General features: G+C 64.8%; 3 protein-coding genes across 4 annotated transcripts; 2 read left to right on the forward strand and 1 right to left on the reverse strand.

Annotated features, from left to right (window-relative positions):
• Positions 1–279: 279 nt before the first annotated feature.
• On the forward strand, positions 280–3,121 carry LOC141954186 (glutathione S-transferase 2-like). Of its 2 annotated transcripts, none has more exons than XM_074893464.1 (8): positions 280–384; positions 543–618; positions 1,061–1,125; positions 1,207–1,288; positions 1,362–1,462; positions 1,699–1,794; positions 1,878–1,988; positions 2,934–3,121. In XM_074893464.1, the coding sequence occupies exons 1-8, from the start codon at positions 349–351 to the stop codon at positions 3,027–3,029; spliced, it is 663 nt and encodes a 220-aa protein (XP_074749565.1). In that variant the 5' UTR covers positions 280–348; the 3' UTR covers positions 3,030–3,121. The 2 variants fall into 2 exon arrangements, with proteins under 2 accessions (XP_074749565.1, XP_074749566.1); XM_074893465.1 differs by lacking the exon at positions 2,934–3,121 and adding an exon at positions 2,076–2,280.
• Positions 3,122–4,209: 1,088 nt separating this feature from the next.
• LOC141954189 (glutathione S-transferase Mu 1-like) lies at positions 4,210–6,762 on the forward strand. Its single transcript, XM_074893468.1, has 8 exons — positions 4,210–4,288; positions 4,598–4,673; positions 4,781–4,845; positions 4,955–5,036; positions 5,924–6,024; positions 6,147–6,242; positions 6,345–6,455; positions 6,544–6,762. The coding sequence occupies exons 1-8, from the start codon at positions 4,256–4,258 to the stop codon at positions 6,637–6,639; spliced, it is 660 nt and encodes a 219-aa protein (XP_074749569.1). The 5' UTR covers positions 4,210–4,255; the 3' UTR covers positions 6,640–6,762.
• A 919-nt stretch (positions 6,763–7,681) lies between these two features.
• On the reverse strand, positions 7,682–12,859 carry EPS8L3 (EPS8 signaling adaptor L3). Its single transcript, XM_074893390.1, is given in 20 exon segments — positions 7,682–7,699; positions 7,795–7,927; positions 8,022–8,101; positions 8,202–8,324; positions 8,441–8,591; positions 8,762–8,848; positions 8,966–9,114; positions 9,249–9,323; positions 9,481–9,545; positions 9,637–9,751; positions 9,842–9,931; positions 9,933–9,947; positions 10,592–10,739; positions 10,896–10,901; positions 11,143–11,219; positions 11,305–11,454; positions 12,225–12,380; positions 12,509–12,573; positions 12,657–12,730; positions 12,819–12,859. Coding segments are annotated over 20 exon segments (1,818 nt in total).
• Between the last annotated feature and the right edge of the window lie 7,668 nt (positions 12,860–20,527).

The following is a 20,527-nucleotide window of genomic DNA, read 5'->3' on the forward strand; positions in this document are numbered from 1 at the left end:
CGCTGAGATTTAAGCGTGGTGGGGGGGAGGTATCGCAGTCCCAGAGGGAAACTGAGGCAGCAAGAGGGTGGCCCCCCCCAGATTGCTGCCGTAGGGACACCCCCCTGCCCCCGTGGCTTGGCTTTGGGGACGGGGTGTCCCCCCGGGTTGGTGGGTGCCTGGGGCTGCTCCTGAGCGGCGAGTGGCAGCCCCAGCGCTGGCCACGGGCCCAGCGAGATGCCCTGGCACCCTGCCTGCGCCCGGTCACGGGAGCGGGGAGGGGAAAGGGGAGGGTGCTGGGTGGGGGGGGTCAGCCCCTCCGTCCCAGTCCACGTCCGTGTCCCCGCAGAGCCGCAGCTGGGTGCCACCATGGTGCTGATATTGGGGTACTGGGACATCCGTGGGGTGAGTGGGGATGGAGGGGAGGTGGGTGGCAATGCCTCACTGGGGGGGGGGGGAGAAATGGGGGGGTTCCACAGTGGGGGGATCCTGGGGGGGTGGGGAGCGCAAGGTGGGGGGTTGGTGGGTGCCAAAAAGTGGGTGCTGTGTGTCCCCCCCCCCAGCTGGCCCACGCCATCCGCCTGCTGCTGGAGTACACGGGGACGCCCTACCAGGAGCGGCAGTACCGCCCCGGCCCAGGTGAGGGGGGCAAGTGGGGTGTCCCCCCCCCCCATGTCCGTCCATCCCCTCCGGGACCCTCCTCACCCCACTTTGTCCTGGATCAGAAACCTGCCAAAGGAGAAACACCACCCCCCCCGCCCCCCGCAACATTTCTCAGGGTGAAAGCGCAGCCTGTCCTCTTGCCCCCCCCCCCATCCTCCTCCTGCCCAGGTGTGGGGGGGGCACCTCTGCCCCCCACCCTGCCCTGGACCTTGGCCCCTGCTCAAGGTCCTCCTTTATCTACCCGGAGAGGGGGGGGGGAAGGTGGGGGCACACGTGGCTGCCCCTGGAGCAGAGCGGGGACCCCCCCACTGTGCACCCCGCTCCACCCGTGAATTTGCTGTGGGTGGGATGAGTGGGGATGGGGGGGGTCTGGTGGAGCCCCCCCCCCCCTCCAACTCTCTGCCCCCCCCCCCTCCAGCCCCTGACTTTGACCCGAGTGACTGGACCAACGAGAAGGAGAAACTGGGCCTCGACTTCCCCAACGTAGGTGGTGGATGGGGAATGGGGGGGTGTGTGGGGAGGGGGCTGGGGGGGCACCGGGGCTGACCACCCCCCTTCCCGCAGCTACCTTATCTCATCGATGGCCCCACCAAGCTGACGCAGAGCAACGCCATCCTGCGCTACATCGCCCGCAAGCACAACATGGGTGAGTGATTTGGGGAGGGGGGGGGGGGTCCCCAGGGTGGGGGCTGACGTCCCCCCCCCCCCATCTCCTGCAGGCGGTGAGACAGAGGAGGAGCTGTGGCGCGTGGACGTGCTGCAGAACCAGCTCGTGGACTTGAGTAGGAGCTTCGCCCAGCTCTGCTACAGCCCCGACTTCGTGAGTACCCCCATGGCGGGGGGGGGCACAGGGGAAAGGACCCCCCCCCCGGGGGTCTCATCCCCAACTTTGGGGACACGGGGACAAGGGGAATCAAACCACAGGCAGCACAGGGAGTGCGTCGGGGTGCACCCCATGCCTGGGTGCAGTCAGGGGGTGATGCCCCTGGGTGCTGGGGGGGCTGGAGGGGGGGGGGGGGAAACCCTCACCCCAACTCTGTGCCCCCCCCCGTGTAGGAGAAGCTGAAGGCGGCGTATCTGGAGCAGGTGCCGAAGAAGCTGCGGGAGCTGTCGCGGTTCCTGGGCTCCCGGCCGTGGTTTGCGGGGCAGAAGGTAAATGGGGGGTGCTGGGGGTTTTAGGGGGGGGTCGCTGTGAGGGCTGACCCCTCCCCCCCTTGTCGACCCCCCCCTCCCAGCTCACCTTCGTGGATTTTTTGGCCTACGACGTGCTGGACCTGCACCGCATGTTCGCCCCCGAGTGCCCCGAGCTGCAGGGCAACCTGGGCCAGTTCCTGCAGCGCTTCGAGGTGAGGGGGGACACCTGGGGACACCCCGGTGCCACCGGCCCGGTCCCTGACACTTCGGTGTCCCTGGTCCCACCCCTGGCACCTCAGTGTCCCCCAGCCCCATCCCCGATACCTTGGTGTCCACAGCCCCATCCATATCCTTGAATCCCCAGTGTCCCCATCACTGTCACCCCGGTGTCCCCATCTCTGTCACCACCCCTGACACCCCAAAGTCCCTGTCCCCATTCCTGACACCCCAGTGTCCCTGTCCCCATCCCTGTTCCCAACACCCTGGTGCCCCCATCCCTGACACCCTGGTGTCCCCATCTCCATTGACACCTCGATATCCCTGTCCCCATTCCTGTCACCCCAGTGTCCCCATCCCTGACACCCCAGTGTCCTCATCCCTGACACCCCGGTGTCCCCATTCCTGTCACCCCGGTGTCCCCATCCCTGTCACCCCAGTGTCCCCATCCCCATCCCTGACACCCCAGTGTCCCCATCCCTGTCACCTCAGTGTCCCCGTCCCCATCCCTGACACCCCAGTGTCCCCATCCCTGTCACCCCAGTGTCCGTGTCCCCATCCCTGACACCCTGGTGTCCCCATCCCTGTCACCCCAGTGTCCGTGTCCCCATCCCTGACACCCTGGTGTCCCCATCCCTGTCACCCCAGTGTCCCCATCCCCATCCCTGACACCCCAGTGTCCCCATCCCTGTCTCCCCAGTGTCTCCATCCCCATCCCTGACACCCCAGTGTCCCCATCCCTGTCACCCCAGAGTCCGTGTCCCCATCTCTGACACTCTGGTGTCCCCATCCCTGTCACCCCAGTGTCCCCATCCCCATCCCTGACACCCCGGTGTCCCCATCCCTGTCACCCCAGTGTCCCCATCCCCATCCCTGTCACCCCAGTGTCCCCATCCCCATCCCTGACACCCCGGTGTCCCTGTCCCGTCTCCCCCCCGCAGGCGCTGGAGAAGATCTCTGCCTACATGAAGTCGGGGCGCTTCCTGAAGACCCCCGTTTTCTGGCGCACGGCGAAGTGGTGCAGCACCAAGGAGTGAGCGGGGTGCCCCCCCGGCCCCGAGCCCCCCCCCGAGCTCCCAGCCCCCTCCCCTGCAGAATAAATCGGGGGGGGCTGCCCCCTTGCATGGCTGTTGCGTGGGGTGCGTTGAGCTGCTGTGGGGGTGCTGGGAAGGGTGGGGGGGGGCTGTGGGGACCCCCCATTTTGTGGGAGTGACTCCTGGGGGGGTAATAGGGGAGGGGGGAAGCCATTCCCCCCATGTCCCCCCCAGGATAAGGGGGACCCTCCGTGGAGACCACAGGCCCAAGGGGGGGGCTATGCCCCTCAGGATAATGAGACCCCCATGCAGCTTAGGGGGGCTGAAAGGGGGGACCCTTTTGCAGCTTGGGGGGGTCACAGAGGGACCCATGCCCCCCAGGATAAGGAGGTCTGTCATGCGGACTGGGGGACCCCTGCTCCCCAAAGCCAGGGGGACCCCCATGCAGTCCAGGGGGCTGCAAGGCAGGGTTTACCCCCCCCCCCCCCGAAGATAAAGGGGACCACGTGCAGCTTGGGGGGTGCAAAGGAGGCCTCATGTCCCCCTCCCCCCCCCATGCAGACTGGGGGGTCAAGGGGGGGCCTATGTCCTTCCCAGGACTAGGGGACCCCAAGGCACACTGGGGGGGGTCCCTCTCAAGGATAAGGGGGGGTTGCCCACGCAGCCTGGGTGACGTAAAGGGGGAAATCGTGCCCCCCCTGGGTAAGGGGGACCCCCCCGTGCAGTGGGGGGTGGTGCAGAGCCCCCAAGACACACTGGGGGGGCCAAGGGGGGGGACATGCCCCTCAGGATAAGGGGGGGCCCCACGTGCATCTGGGAGAGGTTTTAAGGGGGGTCCTGTGCCCCCCCCCCCAGCATGCGACGGCTCTCATCCAGACTGGGGGGGCCGTGCTCCCCAAAGACGGGGGGGGGGGGATCCCCATGTACCTTGGGGAGGGGGGGGAATGCCAAGGGTTCCCCCATGAGCCCCCAGGATAAGGGGGACCCCCTTGGGGGGGGGTCTTGTAGACCCCCCCAGGATAAAGAGCACCCCAATACAAACAGGGGAGCCCCGTAATCCCCCGGGGGGGGGGATGATAATACCCCTCTTCTCCAGCCGCACACAGCCCCGTGTCCCTTTAAGACCCCCCCACCCCGGTTAAGCCCCTCCCCCGAGGAAGGGGCGGGGCGAGGCCGCCGGGGGGGGGCGTTACGCGGCGGGGGGGCCCCAGCGATCGGCGCGCGCGGCCATGGCGGTGTTGGGCTACTGGGACATCCGCGGCGTGAGTGGGGCTGGGGGGGGCTGCACCCCCGCCCGGGGGGGCCCTTCTCCTGGGGGGGGGGTGCTGGTGCAGCGGCCTGACCCCCCTCCCCCCGTGCATGGGCTTCCCCCTGATTTTGGGGAGGGGGGCTGCGGGGGGGTGCCCTGGTCTTGCGGGGGGTCCCCGTGCATTTGGGGGGGGGGGTGCGTTGTTTTTGGAGGCACCCAGAGGGTTGGGGGGGGGACGACTGGGGGGGGGGGCGGGGCTCGCCCTCCTCCGTGCCTCAGTTTCCCCATTTTGGGGGTTACTGATCGCTGTCCCCCCCCCCAGCTCGCCCACGCCATCCGCCTGCTCCTGGAGTACACCGAGACCCCCTACGAGGACAAGCTGTACAGCTGCGGGGAAGGTAAGGGGGGGGGGGGCCGGGGGGGTCCCCACGCCCCCTTCAAGCTCTCTGGTTTTCAGGGGGGGACACGGTGTCACCCAACACCCCCCCCCTCCCGCTCCTTCCAGCTCCCGACTACGACAAGAGCCAATGGATCAACGAGAAGGAGAAGCTGGGGCTGGACTTCCCCAACGTAGGTGGCCTGGAGGCAGGGGGGTGGTTATGGAGGGTGGGTGTCCTGGTGGCCCTGAGCCCTGGTGGCCCCGAGCCCTGGTGGCCCCATGCCTTGGTGTCCCCTCCAGCTCCCTTACTTCATTGATGGCACCACCAAGCTCACGCAGAGCAACGCCATCATGCGCTACATCGCCCGCAAGCACAAGATGTGTGAGTGCTGGGGTGGGGCTTGGGCTTGGAGTTGGAGCTGGGGTTGGACTTGGAGCTGGGGTTGGGCCTGGGTTTGGGATTGGGTTGAGCTTGGGGTTGGAGTTGGGGTTGGACTTGGATTTGGGATTGGGTTGAGCTTGGGGTTGGAGTTGGGGTTGGGCTTGGATTTGGGGTTGGGGTTGAGCTTGGGGTTGGAGTTGGGGTTGGATTTGGAGCTGGGGTTGAGCTTGGAGCTGGGGTGGGGGTTGGACTTGGAGTTGGGGTTGGACTTGGAGCTGGGGTTGGGCTTGGAGCTGGGGTTGGGCCTGGGTTTGGGGTTGGGTTGAGCTTGGGGTTGGAGTTGGGGTTGGGCTTGGATTTGGGGTTGGGGTTGAGCTTGGGGTTGGAGTTGGGGTTGGACTTGGAGCTGGGGTTGAGCTTGGAGCTGGGGTGGGGGTTGGACTTGGAGTTGGGGTTGGGCTTGGAGTTGGGTTGGGCTTGGAGTAGGGTTGGGCTTGGATTTGGGGTTGGACTTGGAGTTGGGGTTGGGCTTGGAGTTGGGGTTGGACTTGGAGTTGGGGTTGGACTTGGAGTCGGGTTGGGCTTGGAGTCGGGTTGGGCTTGGATTTGGGGTTGGACTTGGAGTTGGGGTTGGACTTGGAGTTGGGTTGGGCCTGGGGTTGGGCTTGGAGTTATTTAGTCTTGGGCTTGGAATAGAGTTGGGTTTGATCTTGGAGTTGGGTTGGGGTTATGTTGGGGTTGAGTTTGGCTTAGAGTTATTTGAGTTTGGGGTTGGAATAGGTTTGGGCTTGGAGTCAGGTTGGGTTAGGCTGGGTTGGGGTTAGGCTGGGTTGGGGTTAGGCTGGGCTGGGGGACACCCCCCCAGCGCTGCCCCCCCGCCCCTGCAGGCGGTGAGACGGAGGAGGAGATCCTGCGCGTGGACATGCTGGAGAACCAGATCATGGATTTCCGCATGAGCCTGGTGATGGTCTGCTACAACCCCGACTTCGTGAGTGTCCCCTGCGCGGGGGGAGCGACCCTTCCCCTCCCGGGCTTGTGTCAGTGTTGGGGACCCCACCTGGGGTTGGGGGGGGGGGCCCAGCCTCACCCCTCCACCCCTCCCTCCTGCAGGAGAAGCTCAAGCCGGGCTACCTGGAGCAGCTGCCGGGCAAGCTGAAGCTCTTCTCCAACTTCTTGGGGGACAGAAAGTGGTTTGTGGGGGAGAAGGTACCACCGGGACCCCCGAGAGGGGCAGGGGGGGCTGGGGAGGGGGTTTGTCCCCACGCTGGTCCTCACAGGGTGTGTGTGTCCCCCCCCCGTCCCCCCCAGCTCACCTTCGTGGACTTCCTGATGTTCGATGTGCTGGAGCAGAACCGCATCTTCGAGCCCAAGTGCCTGGAGCCCTTCAAGAACCTCAAGGACTTCATGGATCGTTTTGGGGTGAGCTGGGCCACCCCCTCCCGGGCATCACCCTCCCCAGGGTGGGGGGGGTACAGGTCTGTGACCCCCCCTTTCCCCCCCCCAACAGGCCCTGGAGAAGGTGGCTGCCTACATGAAGTCCAGCCGCTTCCTCAAGATGCCCATCAACAACAAGATGGCCAAGTGGGGCAACAAGAAGGAGTAGGGGGGGGGCAGGGGGGGTCCTGACCTAACCCCACCCCCCCCGGCACCCTCCGTCGTGGGGTGGGGTGGGCACCGCTGGCGTGAAGCCCCCCCCCCGACACAATAAAGTGTTTTAGTTGTGGCACCCTGAGCCCCCTCACCGAGTGCTGCGGGCTGGGTGGGGGGGGCACCGAGCTTGCCCCCACCCTTCGTGGGGGGGCTGGTGGGTGTGGGGTGAGTGGGGGCATCTCTACTGCCTCAGCCCTCCCCCCCCAACCTTGACTTGGATGGGGTTGGGGGGGGGCACAAGCTCAGCCCCCCACCGCCCCCCCCATTAGCTCATTCCTGCCCGCTAATGAGGCAGCGCTGATGAAGTTGGGGGGACGGGGGGGGGATTGGTGCCCTGCGACCCCCCCGCAGCGCAGAGCGGGGGGGGGGGGGGCTGGGGACAGCCCTGTCCCATAGGCCCCTCGCTGCCACCACCCCCTGGGCACGGCGGGGGGGGGTGGGGGGGGCTGCCCACGATGGGGACCCTGAGGAATCCCTTGGGTGCTGCTGGGCAGGTCCTCACTGGGTGGGGGTGGCACCCCGTGTCCCCCTCCCTGCCCTGTCCCTGCCCCCCTCCCTGCCCCCCCGGGGTGGCCCCACTGGTGACACAGGGGCAGTGGGGTGTGTCCCCCCCCCTTGCAGACCCTTTACTCTTCACTCTTTATTTTCCACAGCCATCGCTTTACATTTTGTGGGGTGCACACACATTTCACCGTGCCCGGCCCCCCTCGGGGGGGGGGCTGCCCACCCCCCACTTCCCTGCCAGGGTGGGGGGGGGGATCCAGCAGCACATCTCCTGGGGGGGGGGTCCCCAAGAGCCCTCCAGCACCGTCTTATGTCACTCGTGGCTTTGAGGGGGGACGTGTCCCCTAACCCCCAGGGTGTGGCTCACCATTTTGGGGGGGCCAGGCGGGATGGGGGGTGTGGGGTGTCCCGTGCCCCCCCCTCATCCTGCAGTGCCTGGGGGTGCTCCATCCTGGGAGGGGCGTGGTGGGGACAGTTGGGGACACGGTGCCTCAATCCCTGGGACCCATCTGCAGAGAAGGGGAAGGGAGAAGCAGTGGGGGGGTGGGGGGGGGACCCCAGGGTGGGGAGGGGGGCACAGGGCTTGGAGGGGGGGGTCCCTCACCCCCAGGGATGTCCTGGCGGAGGAGAGCTTGAAGAGGACTCGCCGCCACTCCTCGGGGCACACAGCTTGGAGCTCCTCTGGGCTCATCTGCAGCAACTGGTGCCCCCCCAGCACCCCCAGACACCGCACGGTGCTGCGGAGGGACAGATGGGGGTGAGCAGGGCAGCCCCCCCCGCCTCAAATGAAGCCACACGGCTTGGGGGGGGGGGCCTCAGGGGTTCACCTACATCCGCGAGAAGCCCTTGGCCTTCAGCCAGGCTGTCACCTCCGCCGGCGAGGAGTTGGGGTGCAGTTTAGGGGGGCTGTCCTGGAACGGGGGATAAGAGGAGGGGAACAGCGGGGTGGCCCCCTGACACCCCCTCTTGGCAGTGGGGGTGCAGGGAGGGGGCGGGAGAGGGGGCACCCACCTGGCTGGCGCTGTGTCCCCCGCCATTCCCCCGCCCCAGCGGCTCCAGGATGTTACTGGGGACGTAGCCCTTCTCCCCCCGGTTGTCCTGCACCAGCCACCACTTTTTCCGCTGGTCCAGGACCTGGGGAGTGTGGTGACAAAAGGGGAGGGGGGGGCAGCACCCTGCTGTCACCCCCTTTCCAAGACCCCCAGCAGGCAGGGTGGGGGTCCCCACTCCATCCTCCCCAGGAGCTTTACCTGCAGCGTGTCCCCCATCCTGATGCTCAGCTCCTGCGGGTTCCTGCCCTGAAACTCGTACAGGGCTCGGACCAGCCCCTGGGCGGGGAAGGGGGCCCTGGAGATTTTTTTTTGGAGGGCGGGGGGGAAGCACTCAGCCAGGGGCTGAATCCTGCCCCCCCCCCCCAGCATCCGCGGGGCAGGGGGAGCACTTACACTTGGCCGGGATTGTCCCTCCGGCCAGTGACCGGCAACTGCGCGGGGAGCGGAGAGAAGGGCGAGTGTTGAGAGCGAGTTGGGGAAACTGAGGCAGGCGGTGGGAGATCCTGAGCCCCCCCCGGCTGTCCCTGCTCCACGGGGGGGGGCAGCCACCCATCTGAGAAGACGGGGATGTAGCCGGGCACCAGCTCGCCGTTGGGGTACTCTGCCCTGTGACGGGCAGGAGAAAGCCAAGGTGGGTGGTGTGGTGGTGTGACCCACCCCCCCCAGACCTCCCCAGGGCTGGACCCCCCCCCCCCAGCTCGATGTGGGGGGGCTGGACCCCACCTGGTCTTGTTCCAGGCGATGCCCAGGCTCTTCCAGGTGCCGTAGTCATCCTGGTGCAGGGTCTTCTCCAGCAGCTCCACCGCCTCTGGCACCAGCAGCGGGGCCTCCACCGCCGGGGCCAGGCTGGGGCTGGGGCAGTGGTCCAGGACCTGCTGGTGGTGGTGATGGAGCAGCACCCCCCATACCTGCCCCCCCCCCACCTCTGCAACCCCTTGGGGAGGGGGGCAAGAGCCGCTGCTCACCCCTGGGTAAGGGGTTGGGACCCATTTTTGGGGGCACTCACGAAGGAGAGGGCTGTGAAGATGAGACGCAGCAGCTCGGAGGGATCTGGTTCCTGCACGTGCTGGTGGGTCCTTCCCTGTGTGGAGAGAGGAAAGGGTGTCCCCACGCAGCCCCCCCATCCCCATGCAGCCCCCCCATCCCCACGCAGCCCCCCAGCCCAGCAGTGGAGCAGGCAGGGACATGCCAGGGGTGCCCACAAGCCCTGGGGTCACATCCAGCCCAACGGGACCTACCATGAGGTTGAAGGCGTATTTCACCTTCTGGAAAAAGTCCGTGTACTCGTCCTTGGAGGGCAGCGCTGGGGGGGCAGAGAGGGGGAGCTGGCACTGGGATGGCCCCCCCCGGACCCCCGCCAGCCCCTCTCCTGGGGCACAGCCCTCCCTCACCACCTTTGTTCTTCTTCTTCTTCTTTTTCTTCTGGTTGGTGGTGTTGACCAAGCCCAAGGCTGTCTTCAGCTGGACCACGAAGAGGTCCAAGTCGTTCAGCACGTGGTTGAGGACCTCCTGCGGGAGCAGGATGGGACCCGGTGGGTGCTGGTGGGGAGGGCTGGGGTGTCCCTGTCTGAGGTGGGGGAGATGGGGGGTGGGACTTACAACATCTCTGTCCACGCTGGACGTGACCTGGCCTGGGGGGTTGGTCCATGGCATCTGCTGGGTGTCCTGCAGGCCTGGTGACAGAAGAGGGAGGGTCCCAGCTCTGCTGCCCATTACCCCGCTCCCACCCCCTGCTCCTGGGAAAACTGAGGCACAGAATCCCAGAATCCTCTCGGTTGGAAGGGCCCTTGAAGCTCCTCCAGCCCCACCATGAACCTCACCCTGACCGTTCCCAACTACACCAGATCCCTCAGCGCTGGGTCAACCCGACTCTTCAACCCCTCCAGGGATGGGGACTCCCCCCCTGCCCTGGGCAGCCCATTCCAACGCCCAACAACCCCTTCTGCAAAGAAATCCTTCCTAAGAGCCATTCTGACCCTGCCCTGGCGCAGCTTGAGGCCATTCCCTCTTGTCCTGGCGCTGGGTCCTTGGCTCAAGAGACTCCTCCCCCCTCTCTGCACCCTCCTTTCAGGGAGTTGGAGAGGGCCATGAGGTCTCTCCTCAGCCTCCTCTTCTCCAGACTAAACCCCCCCAGTTCCCTCAGCCGCTCCCCATCAGACCTGTGCTCCAGACCCTGCACCAGCTCCGTTGCCCTTCTCTGGACACGCTCGAGTCATTCAATGGCCTTTTTGGAGTGAGGGGCCCAAAACTGAACCCACTCATCGAGGGGCGGCCTCACCAGTGCTGAGCACAGGGGTCAGATCCCTTCCCTGTCCCTGCTGGCCACGCTGGTGCTGATACAAACCCCACCCAAGACTCACCGTAGTCCGAGGAGGGCAGCCCCCGCTGGGGGGGTGCATGGAAGTCGGGTTCGGGCATCTCTGCCCACTGCTCCGGGGCCTTGTAGGGACCCTGCGTGTACGGGGGGGCCGGGCCCAGTGGCATGTCCAGGCTGCTCCTGGGCAAGAGGGATGGGGAGTGGGGGCTGAGCCTGGGGATGTGGTACGGGGCGGGGGGGGGTTGTCTGTGTCTGTGGGGGTCAGGTAGGAAGGGGGCTGAGCCCAAGGATGGGGTATGGGGGTCTGTGCCCATGGGTGTGGGGTAGGAGGGGGGCTGAGCCCTTGGTGAGGGGGCTGAGCCAGGAGCTGGGGTACTGGGGTAAAAGGGGGGATCCACTCCCCAGGAGGGTGAGGGGGGATCTCTGCCAAGAGGGAGGAGGAAAGCAGGCAGAAGGGGGTCTGTGCCCACAGAGGGTCTCTTTGGGGGATGAGGGGGCAGTGTGGGCTTATCTTCCCCCCACAGACCCATCACAACTTGGGGGGGGGGGCAGACTTGGGGGACCAGTCCATGCACCCCCTTACCTCTGCCCATACTGACTCCTCTGCTCCTCCTTCCACTGCTTCAGCAGCTTCTCCAGGCTGCTCTTCAGCATCTCTGCCTGGTACAGACCCAGCACCATCAACCCCCCAATCCTGAGGCGCTGCCCACCCCCCATCCAGCCCCCCCCTACCCCCAGGACTCACCCCCAGACGTTCACACTGGAAGAGCAGGACGCTGGTCCCCGGGGGGCTCCGCTCCTGCACGCTGATGGTCAACACCGAGTTGTAGCCGCCGACATCCAGCACGGCCGAGCACCCCTGCACGCTGCCCAGCGGGTAAGCGTCCAGCTCCTCCTGGCCAGGGGGGAGGGAGAAAAGGGGTGCTCAGCCCAGAATGGCTGGTAAAGGGTTAAGGGGATGCAAAGGGTAGAGGGGTGCTGGGGCGTGGGGGGCTTGTAGGGTTGTGGGGGTGTAAGGGTTAAGGGGGGGTGGTGGGGTGGCACAGCGAGGGGAGTATCAGGTTTTTTGGGGTGCTGAGTCTCGGGGGAGTGGTGTGGGGTAGGGTTGTGGGTGCCGGGTTTGTAGGGGTGCGTGGGGTTGGGGGGTGACATGGTTATGGGGGTGCCAGTGTTATAGGGGTGCAGGGGTGGTGGTTGGTGCCAGGGCCAAGGGGGTGTAAGGGTGTGTGGGGGTACTCAGGTTATGGGGGTGTCATAGGTGGGGGAATACCGGATTTGGGGGGCGGTTGGGTCCAGGATGGGTGTCAAGGCCAAGGTGGGTGCTATGGCCAGGGGGTGCTACGGTTGGGGGTGCAGGGGGGGTGCCAGGGCTGGGGGGGGGGTGTTGGGAGGCTGATGTGCAAGCTGGGGTGAAGGGGGGTACCAGGATTTGTGGGGTGCCATGGCTGGAGTGGGTGTTGGGGCCAAGGGTGGGGTCAAGGGCCATTTTGGGGGGGGGATGCCAGAGTTATGGGGGTGCCACAGCTGCAGGGGGTGCCACAGCTGGGGGAACACCAGATTTATGGGGGTGCTGGGTCCGCAGTGGGTGCCATGGCCAAGCTGGGTGCCCTGGCTGGGGAGTACCAGGCTTTTGGGGGTGCCCTGGCCCTGGGAGGGGGGTGTTACCTTGCTCTCCACATCCCTCAGCACCACTTCCTGGTCCTTGACTTGCAGGATGAGATCCTGCCCCCACACCCGTCCCTGAGCCTCCAGCACCTTCAGGCGCGCCAGGCAGTCCTGGGTGCTGCGGACGTCCCTCTCCAGGCGCATCGTCAGCAGGTGCTGGGGTGGGGGAGGGCGACACACAGCACCGGGGGGCACCGGGTGCCCTGTGACCACCCCACACTCTGCCAACCAGAGTGGGGCACCTTAGGAAGGTGCTCGGGGGTAGTTGGGGGGGGGTCTCCTACCTCAACGTGGTGCTGGAAATCGCTTTGGGGCTTGAGCAGGGTCTGGCTGTAGTCCTTGCGCTGGTCTGCGGGGACACACGGGGTCAGGGGATGGGGACAGGTTGGGGGGTGGGAGCAGGGGGGGTTTTGGGGTGCAGCCCTCACTCACTGTAGATGCTTTTCCCGCTGGGGCGGACAAAGCTGTTGGCCCGTTGGAGAGCGGAGCTGTCGTCGTATTCATTCCTGGATGGACAGACGGACGGACTGACCGTTGTGCCCTGCGGTGTGGTCCCCTCTTGGGGAGCCCTCAGGGGGTCCCCAGGGTACTCACCGGGGCGGGGGGTTGCTCCAGTGGCCGAAGGGGTCTCCCATCTTGCCGGGGGGCAATAACAGCTCGATGCTGCTATGGGGTCCTGGGCTGGACGCACGGTCCCTGTGTCACCCCCAGCATGTCCCCAACCACCCGGAGCCCCCCAGAACGGTGGCATCACCCCGGTCCCCAGCAGGACCCCCCCCGCCCACCCACCCCCAGCCATCCTGTCCCATCCCAGCCCCGCGGGGTTCACCCAGCAGCCGGAGCCACCCAGCCCCCAACATGTCACCAAGTGGGGGGGTCCCTGTTCCGGGGTGCCCCCACTCACCCCAATCCCAGTGCCGCTGGCTCGGCCGCCGGGGCTGGGAGTGCTCAGCGGAGGGTGGCACGGGTGGGGGCAAGGCCTTGACGTCGGCACCGCACCCGCCTGCTCTTTGCCCGATGGCGTCTGCTTCAAGGCGGGGTTGGGGGGGGGACACACACAACGACACGGAGAAGCGGGGGGACAACCACCTGGCACAGCCCCCACCGCCCACCGCTCACCCTGGGGTGCCCACCCTGCCCTCCGCTCAGGGACACCCAGGTGGGCTGCAGCCTGGAGAGGGCAGGGTGCCCCCCACCCCAAGGCCAGCCTGAACCCCCCCCCCCGGGGCTGAGCCTTGGTGACGCCCCACATGGCAGCACCCAACCCTCTCTCCCACAGACCTCTGTGCCTGTGCCCGGCGGGTAACCCCGGGCTCGCCCCGAAACTGGGAAAACCCTTCCAGGGTGGTTTGTGCCAAGGAAGGGGCTGGATCCGGCGTGCGGGGCCGTGACCTTGGTACGGCTGGGGACAGCAGGGTCACGGTCCCCAGCGCCGTGGGGGCACCCCCGCCCCTGGGTGCCCAGCCCTGCTCCATCCCGCAGGGTCCCCGCTGCAGGAGCCGTCCCTGGGCACCCCCAGGATCATCGGGGAGAGCTCCAGCCCCAGTCAGTGTCCCTCCCCCCCCCCCCCCCCCCCCCGAGCTGGGGGACACTGGGTGGCTACGGTGTGACTGGCACTGGCCAGGGATTGGGGACCGGGGTGACCTGCTGGCCCTCCTCCCCTGGCACAGTGAGGTGGCTTTTGGGTTCATTTTTGAGCCTTTTGGTTTTTCTGCGCTGGTCCTGGTGCAGCTTGGGAGGGGTGATGGGATGGGTGGGCTGTAGCCACTGTGTCCCCAAGGGCATCACTGGCTGTGCGGGGTGCCCCCCCGGCCCCCAAGCTGTCACACCCCGGCTGACCCTCCCTCTCCATTTTCTTTCCATGTTTTTGGGCCAAACTGGCCCCACCGACTCCAGGACCTCGTACCCGAGAGCGTCACAGGGAGCAGGCGGTGACACCCCTTGGGGGGGGGGTGTTCGGGGACCGTCAGTGGACAGGTACGAGCAGAACCGAGGGGACAAGATGACGGGGGAGGTGTGTGTGTGTGTGTCTGGGAATGGCCCCCAGGGAGCGGGGAGGGGGTGCAGGGGTTGGGGTCGTGCCTCAGTTTCCCCATTTCAGGGAGGGGCGGGTGCAGTCCCACCTGCGGCCACCGGAGGGCAGCACGTCCCTACGTCGCCCGTGTCCCCAGATGTGTGACACACCCCCCTCGATGTGCAGCCCCCCCCCCCCCATATATAGGCCCCCAGATGTGCAGGGTCCCTGACGTGCCCGGTGCCACCCCAGGACCTACTGGCAGCGCCGACCCCACCGGGGTCCCTGGCACTGGGGGACCTTTGGGTGACACTTCTCGAGGGGGGGACACAAGCAACCGTCTGCTCTGTGGCATCACAGTCCCGGTGGGAGGTTTGGGGTTACAGCCCCCCAATAGCTGAGCACCCCCCCAGTAGATATACTGCTGTGGAAGGGAATTGGGGGGGGTGTCCCCTGACATGGTCCCCCTCCTCCCTCTTCCTTAGGGACTGGGCACCCTGCCTTGAGGGGGGGACTTGGGGAGAGGTTTGGGGAGCAAAGTGGCGGGGGATTTTGGGATCTGGGCCAAAATTCCTCCCCTAGCCCCCCGCCCCGAGGGCCCTGTCCTGCTCTGGCAGGGATTTAAAAGGCATTTGGTATCTATTTAGGATCGTGGGTGCTGGCTGGCTGAAAGGTGCTTGTCCCTGTGCTGCCCCCCAGTTCACCCAGTGCCACCAGCCAGTCAGTGCTGGGCCACACTGGGGTGCAGCGCCACCACAGCACCCCTCCCCAGCACCCTGCGGGGACCCAGTCCACCCAGCCCCCCTGACTGGGAGCCGTGTGAGCAGGGAACTGGGGTGCCACAGCATTTCTGGCTCTGCCCAGAGCTCCCCCATACCTGGGTCCCTTCCCAGTGACTGTCCCCAGCACTGGGGTGGCCTCAGAGGGGTGACGAGCTGTGAGGAGGAAGCCAAGTCCCCGTGCCAAGAACAACAAACCCCATGGGGCACTCGTTAACTGGGGACGCTGGTGGCACTGGCTCGGTCCCAAATTGTGCACCCAGGGGTGTCCACGGCCACCCCCAAGCTCCCCCTGCACCCCAGCCACATCCCAAGGGCTGAACCGAGGCACCCCGATACCCCCAGCGCCGCCACAAGCTCGGCCGTGCCTCAGTTTCCCCAGTCACATCCCGTTGCCTCTCCGGGCTTGGCCGTGGCGCGGGGGCTGCGTCAGGCTGGAGGAATCCGGCTCCTTCCCCGGCTCTTTATGACACTCGTGGGTGTGGGGTGGGCTTGATCCCCCCCCGGCAGCACCCACAGCACAGGGAGGACCATGGCCCATCCATGTCCACCCCTCTGCAGGGACAGGATGCCCGTCCCGCCCCTTCCCAGCTCCTCCCAGTCATTCCACTGGTTAAACTGGGAATGGCACCAGCTGCAGAAATATTATAAAAAACCTGTTTTTATTTTTTTCCCCTCGATTTCCGGCCAGAGGCGCCATCTCCCTTCGCAGCCCCAGCCAGGCCATGCCCTCTCGCTCAGGAAGACCCCAGGGGCCACCAACCCCCTTGGGAAGAGCCGGGAAGGGGCTCGGAGGCTTCTCCCACCCCTCCAGCCCTGGGCGACGCTGACGCCTTTTGCCATTTCAGGTTTAGAAACCCCCAGCGTCAAAATGTGCCGAATCAGTGAGTTGACCCCAAATCACAGGTATTCTGGGGAGAAAAACGGCCCCATCCTGCACCCCCTTTTCTGCCCTGTAAAGCTCCTGGGTGGGGGGACACCAACACAGCCTTGGGGACACCGCCACCAGCCACCCACCCTGTCCCCACGGGGGGACAGCGTGGGGTCAGTGCAGATTTGGGGGTGCCCAGGCGGAGGGGGACTGTGGGGCCACCAATTCCTGGAATGAACCGGTGACACATCGCTCCCGGCCAGGTGCCACCGGGGCCGTGGTGCCGGAAAGCAGCTGTGGCTCCCGGCTGCTGGGTGCCGGCCAGCGGCACAAACCACCGGCCAGCATGGATCCGTCCCCACGTCACCGAGGCGAAGTGTGGGGCGGACCGCGGTGTACCCGGGACCTGCCGCCTAATTGCTGGGGACCAGCGGCTCCCCGTCATTTTGGGGACACATGGGGATGGTTTAACCCCTTGGCAGCTGGGAAACTGTGTCAGATCGTTCTCCCTGGGCCGGAGGAATGGCACGGCACAGCCCCCAGGGTCGGGATGTCCCTCTCGGTGATGCCCAAATCCACAAGTCCTGCCCCCCACGGGGTGTCCTTGGTGGCGATGGTGACAAGATGATGTCCCAGCTGTCATGGCAGCCAGGCCCGGATCTGTTTTGGGGTGACATGTGGGGGGCAGATGGAGGGATGGTTGGTGAAGTCCCGCTGTCACCCTGTCTCCCTGCACCCTGCTCGGTCTGTCCCCAGCCCACAGCCACCCCAGTGCGCCGTGTCCCCTCCCTGCCCGTGGTTTTAACCCCTCTGCGCTGAACCAGCAGGGTTGGAGACAGAGCAGGGGGAGTCCCAGGTGGGTGCCCGGAGGATGCTCCTGCATCACCCTGGTTGCATCCTGCCAAGGGGATTAGGCAACCGCCTGGCATGGCCACCAGAGGAGGGCATCACGGAGCCAGTGTGGCACCCAGAGCCACCGCTGGGTCCCGGTCACCATCTGTGTCCCTTTGCTGTGGGCTCGCTGGGGGCTGCGTCTCCTCCTCCACCATCATTTGCCGGTCAGAGAGGGACCTGGGGGGGTTGATTGATACCCGGCTGAACAGGAGCCAGCAGCGTGCCCAGAAGGCCAGGGGCATCCTGGCTTGTATCTGCACCAGTGTGGCCAGCAGGGACAGGGAAGGGATCTGACCCCTGTGCTCGGCACTGGTGAGGCCGCCCCTCGATGAGTGGGTTCAGTTTTGGGCCCCTCACTCCAAAAAGGCCATTGAATGACTCGAGCGTGTCCAGAGAAGGGCAACGGAGCTGGTGCAGGGTCTGGAGCACAGGTGTGATGGGGAGCGGCTGAGGGAACTGGGGGGGTTTAGTCTGGAGAAGAGGAGGCTGAGGGGAGACCTCCTGGCCCTCTGCAACTCCCTGAAAGGAGGGTGCAGAGAGGGGGGAGGAGTCTCTTGAGCCAAGGACCCAGCGCCAGGACAAGAGGGAATGGCCTCAAGCTGCGCCAGGGCAGGGTCAGACTGGCTCTTAGGAAGGATTTCTTTGCAGAAGGGGCTGTTGGGCGTTGGAATGGGCTGCCCAGGGCAGGGGGGGAGTCCCCATCCCTGGAGGGGTTGAAGAGTCGGGTTGACCCAGCGCTGAGGGATCTGGTGGAGTTGGGAACAGTCAGGGTGAGGTTCATGGTGGGGCTGGAGGAGCTTCAAGGGCTTTTCCAACCGAGAGGATTCTGGGATTCTGTGATCCCCAGAGGTCCCAGGTTGCTGCTGCCACCAAACCCCTCACTTCCCTGGGAATATCCTTGGGGTGGCCCCAAGGGACACACCCCTTGGGTTCCCAGCCCCAAGCCTGGTACCATGAGCTCCGTGGCCGTGGGGCATCCTGGTCCTCGTTGCTCCGGCTTTTCCCGGCTTTACCAGCGTGCCGCTGAATCCCATCTCTTCTGAGGAACAGGAAGAAATCTTTGGCTTTCCAAAATCCCTCTGATGATGTCCTCAAAGGCTTTCCAGAAGCAGCACCCTGGAAGCAGCACCATCCTCCTCTGCTTTTTAACCTGCTGCTGATTTTTTTTCCCTCTCTTATTTCTGGAGGGTGATGGAGAAGATGCTGGCAAGTGGGTGATGCACGGGGGGGGTTACAAGGATGGTAGACACCGGTGCCCAGCTCAGCCGGGGACACACACGGCCGCAGCTTCTGTCTGAGTGTTAGCTTAATGGTTGGACTAGATGGTTTTCAAGGTCTTTTCCAACCTAGATGATTCTGTGACCCGGCTGGTGACCTTCGCACTGTGAGGTTTTTTGCTTCAAAGAGGCTGAAATGGAAAAGAGCAGCGAGGGAGCTACACGTGCTGCAGAATCACTTGGGTCCCCCCAAATCCTGAGCCATTGTCCTGGTCCACGGGCAGGGCTGGAGCCCTGTGAAGGCACATATGGCCACATAAAAAGCTTTTTTTACCTCCAGAGAAGCAGCTGGCCCCATGGTTTTGGTCACACATCTGCAAAAAGCATCTTGCTTTTGGGGTAAAGAGGGGAAAACCGGTGCTCCCGGGGTCACCCTGGTATACGTGGGACCCGTCCTGCTTTGCTGTCTCTCATCCTGGCAGCACAGCCCAGCCACAGCCCGGGAATTTCCAGAGATGGTGGGGGCTGAAAGAGCACTGGCAACATACGGGTTTAATTAGAGGTGATGAGGGCATGCAAATGAGCAGGTTACAGCCCGTTCGGGGGTGGCCAAGCTGCTTCAAGTTCCTGGAGGCTTTTGAGGTTCTTCCCATGCTCTGGGTGCTGGGGGAAGGCTGGGTGCTGGGGTAAGCACCATCTGGGAGATGCGACTTGGGGTGGAAGAGGGCGGAGAGGTGGGTCAGGGTGGGCAGACCTCCAAAATCATCCCTACCCCTGAGCGTGTCCCTCTCCAGGATGGGGATGTGCAGAGCGCGGGGAAGCCTGAGCAGCCTGGAGACCCCAGCAAGCCCAGGGAGAGCTTGGAAAGGGGTTTATTCTGCTCTGGTTTTGGCATTTGGGATGAATTCCCCCATGGGAAGAGCTGGTGTCTCCATTGCCCTGGTCCTGCTCATCCATCCTGCTTCCCACCCCTTCCCTCCTCATCATCACTGCCCAAAACAGGGGTGAACCTAACCCAACGTGCCCTGCCAGAGCAGCCCCCTCTCCAGTAGCAGGATCTGACTCTTGGAACTTTCTTCCACCCCTAAAATCCCACAAATTCAGGGGTGATCAGAGCTCAGCCACCAAATTTCTCATCCTGGGAGGCTGAGGGACCACGCTGGGTGTCAGCACGGCAGCAAATGGAGCTCAGCAAAGCCTGGGAGCCCCAACTCTTCCCTTGAAGAAAATGAGCTGAGTTTCTCTCGTGGACAGAGCAGCCAGAGCTGGTCAGGGACCCAAACCCATCACTATCAACCAATACATCCTGGCTGGGAGATTTGCCTTTAGATATTGAGCCTGAGGCCACGATGAGGAGGAGGACCTGGTCAAGCAGTGCAACTGACAGTGTTTCCAGGGAAAATACATTTTCACTGGCATCTTTCCAGGGAGGGTGATGAAGGCGGTGAATGAGGCGACACGCGGGTGATGGCAGCACATGATGCTGAGCTGGTCGGTGTGCGGAGAGCGCAGCCAAAAAAGGCTGCGAGCGGGCGATGCCACAGTGGATTGTGGCGAGCGGTTCCCTTCCCGGGGTGATGTGCTGCTGAGTCAACGCTCAAAGAGACCTCGTGGGCAGTGGGATTGATTTGGGAGCCACCCGTGAGGTCCCCGGCGGGGAAGAGGCGAGGAGCGTGCTGCTGAGCATGGGTTCATGGTGTCTCGCTTGATGGAGAAGCTCCGGAGGAAATTGTGAAAGGGCACCCAGATGTCGTCTGCGTGGGGCGGTGGGAGATGTGGCGTGAGTTGGGTGGGGAAATCCCACAGCAGGACGTTCCCAGGGCATGGGGTGGGGCGGGTTCCTCCTCACATGTCATCGGATGTGTCCCCAGTGTAGTGCCTTGGGTCCTTCCTACCCTCGGGGGTGGGAGTTGGGTAAAAGATGGTTGCAAAAGGGTGAGGAGCTGGAGTGGGGGCAGTTGGAGCAGGATTAGGAGCACTATGAGGTGTTTTAAGCAAAATCCCAACTCCTGCTCCTGCCATCAGGTGGCATCTCCCACACTTGCCCACGGTCCCCGATCCCACGGGGAACACAAGACAGGAGTCTGGGTGCCCCAAGTCCCCCAGCACTGCTTCCACACCGACAGTCAGGGCTTACTGGGACACAAATGGCTGGTTTTTGCCCTGAAAGGCAACTGATTCCTGCCAAAAAATGTCATTCCATCGATAAATAATTGGAATGGAAAGTGTTTGACCTTCCCTATGGCTCCCGTGGGAAGCTGGGTGGGGAGGAGAAACCATTGGCTCACCCTTCTTATTCAGCCCAGCGCAGCTTCTGCTGGACACCGGGAGGGACGCGTGCCTGGATGCCATGAGCATCCAAGGCCGTTTGCCAGCTGGCAAAGGGTTGATCAGGCCCTAAAATTCCTCTGCGAAAGCTTGCGGAGAAGAGTATCCAAATCCCTGAAGGCTTGGACACTTTTTTTGGCATGTCTCTAGTCTTTTCCTGTCTACAAGCTCCAGGCAGCATCTTCAGCATGAATCCAGCC

This window comes from Strix uralensis, chromosome 24 (assembly GCF_047716275.1).
Source record: "Strix uralensis isolate ZFMK-TIS-50842 chromosome 24, bStrUra1, whole genome shotgun sequence".
NCBI lineage: Eukaryota > Metazoa > Chordata > Aves > Strigiformes > Strigidae > Strix > Strix uralensis.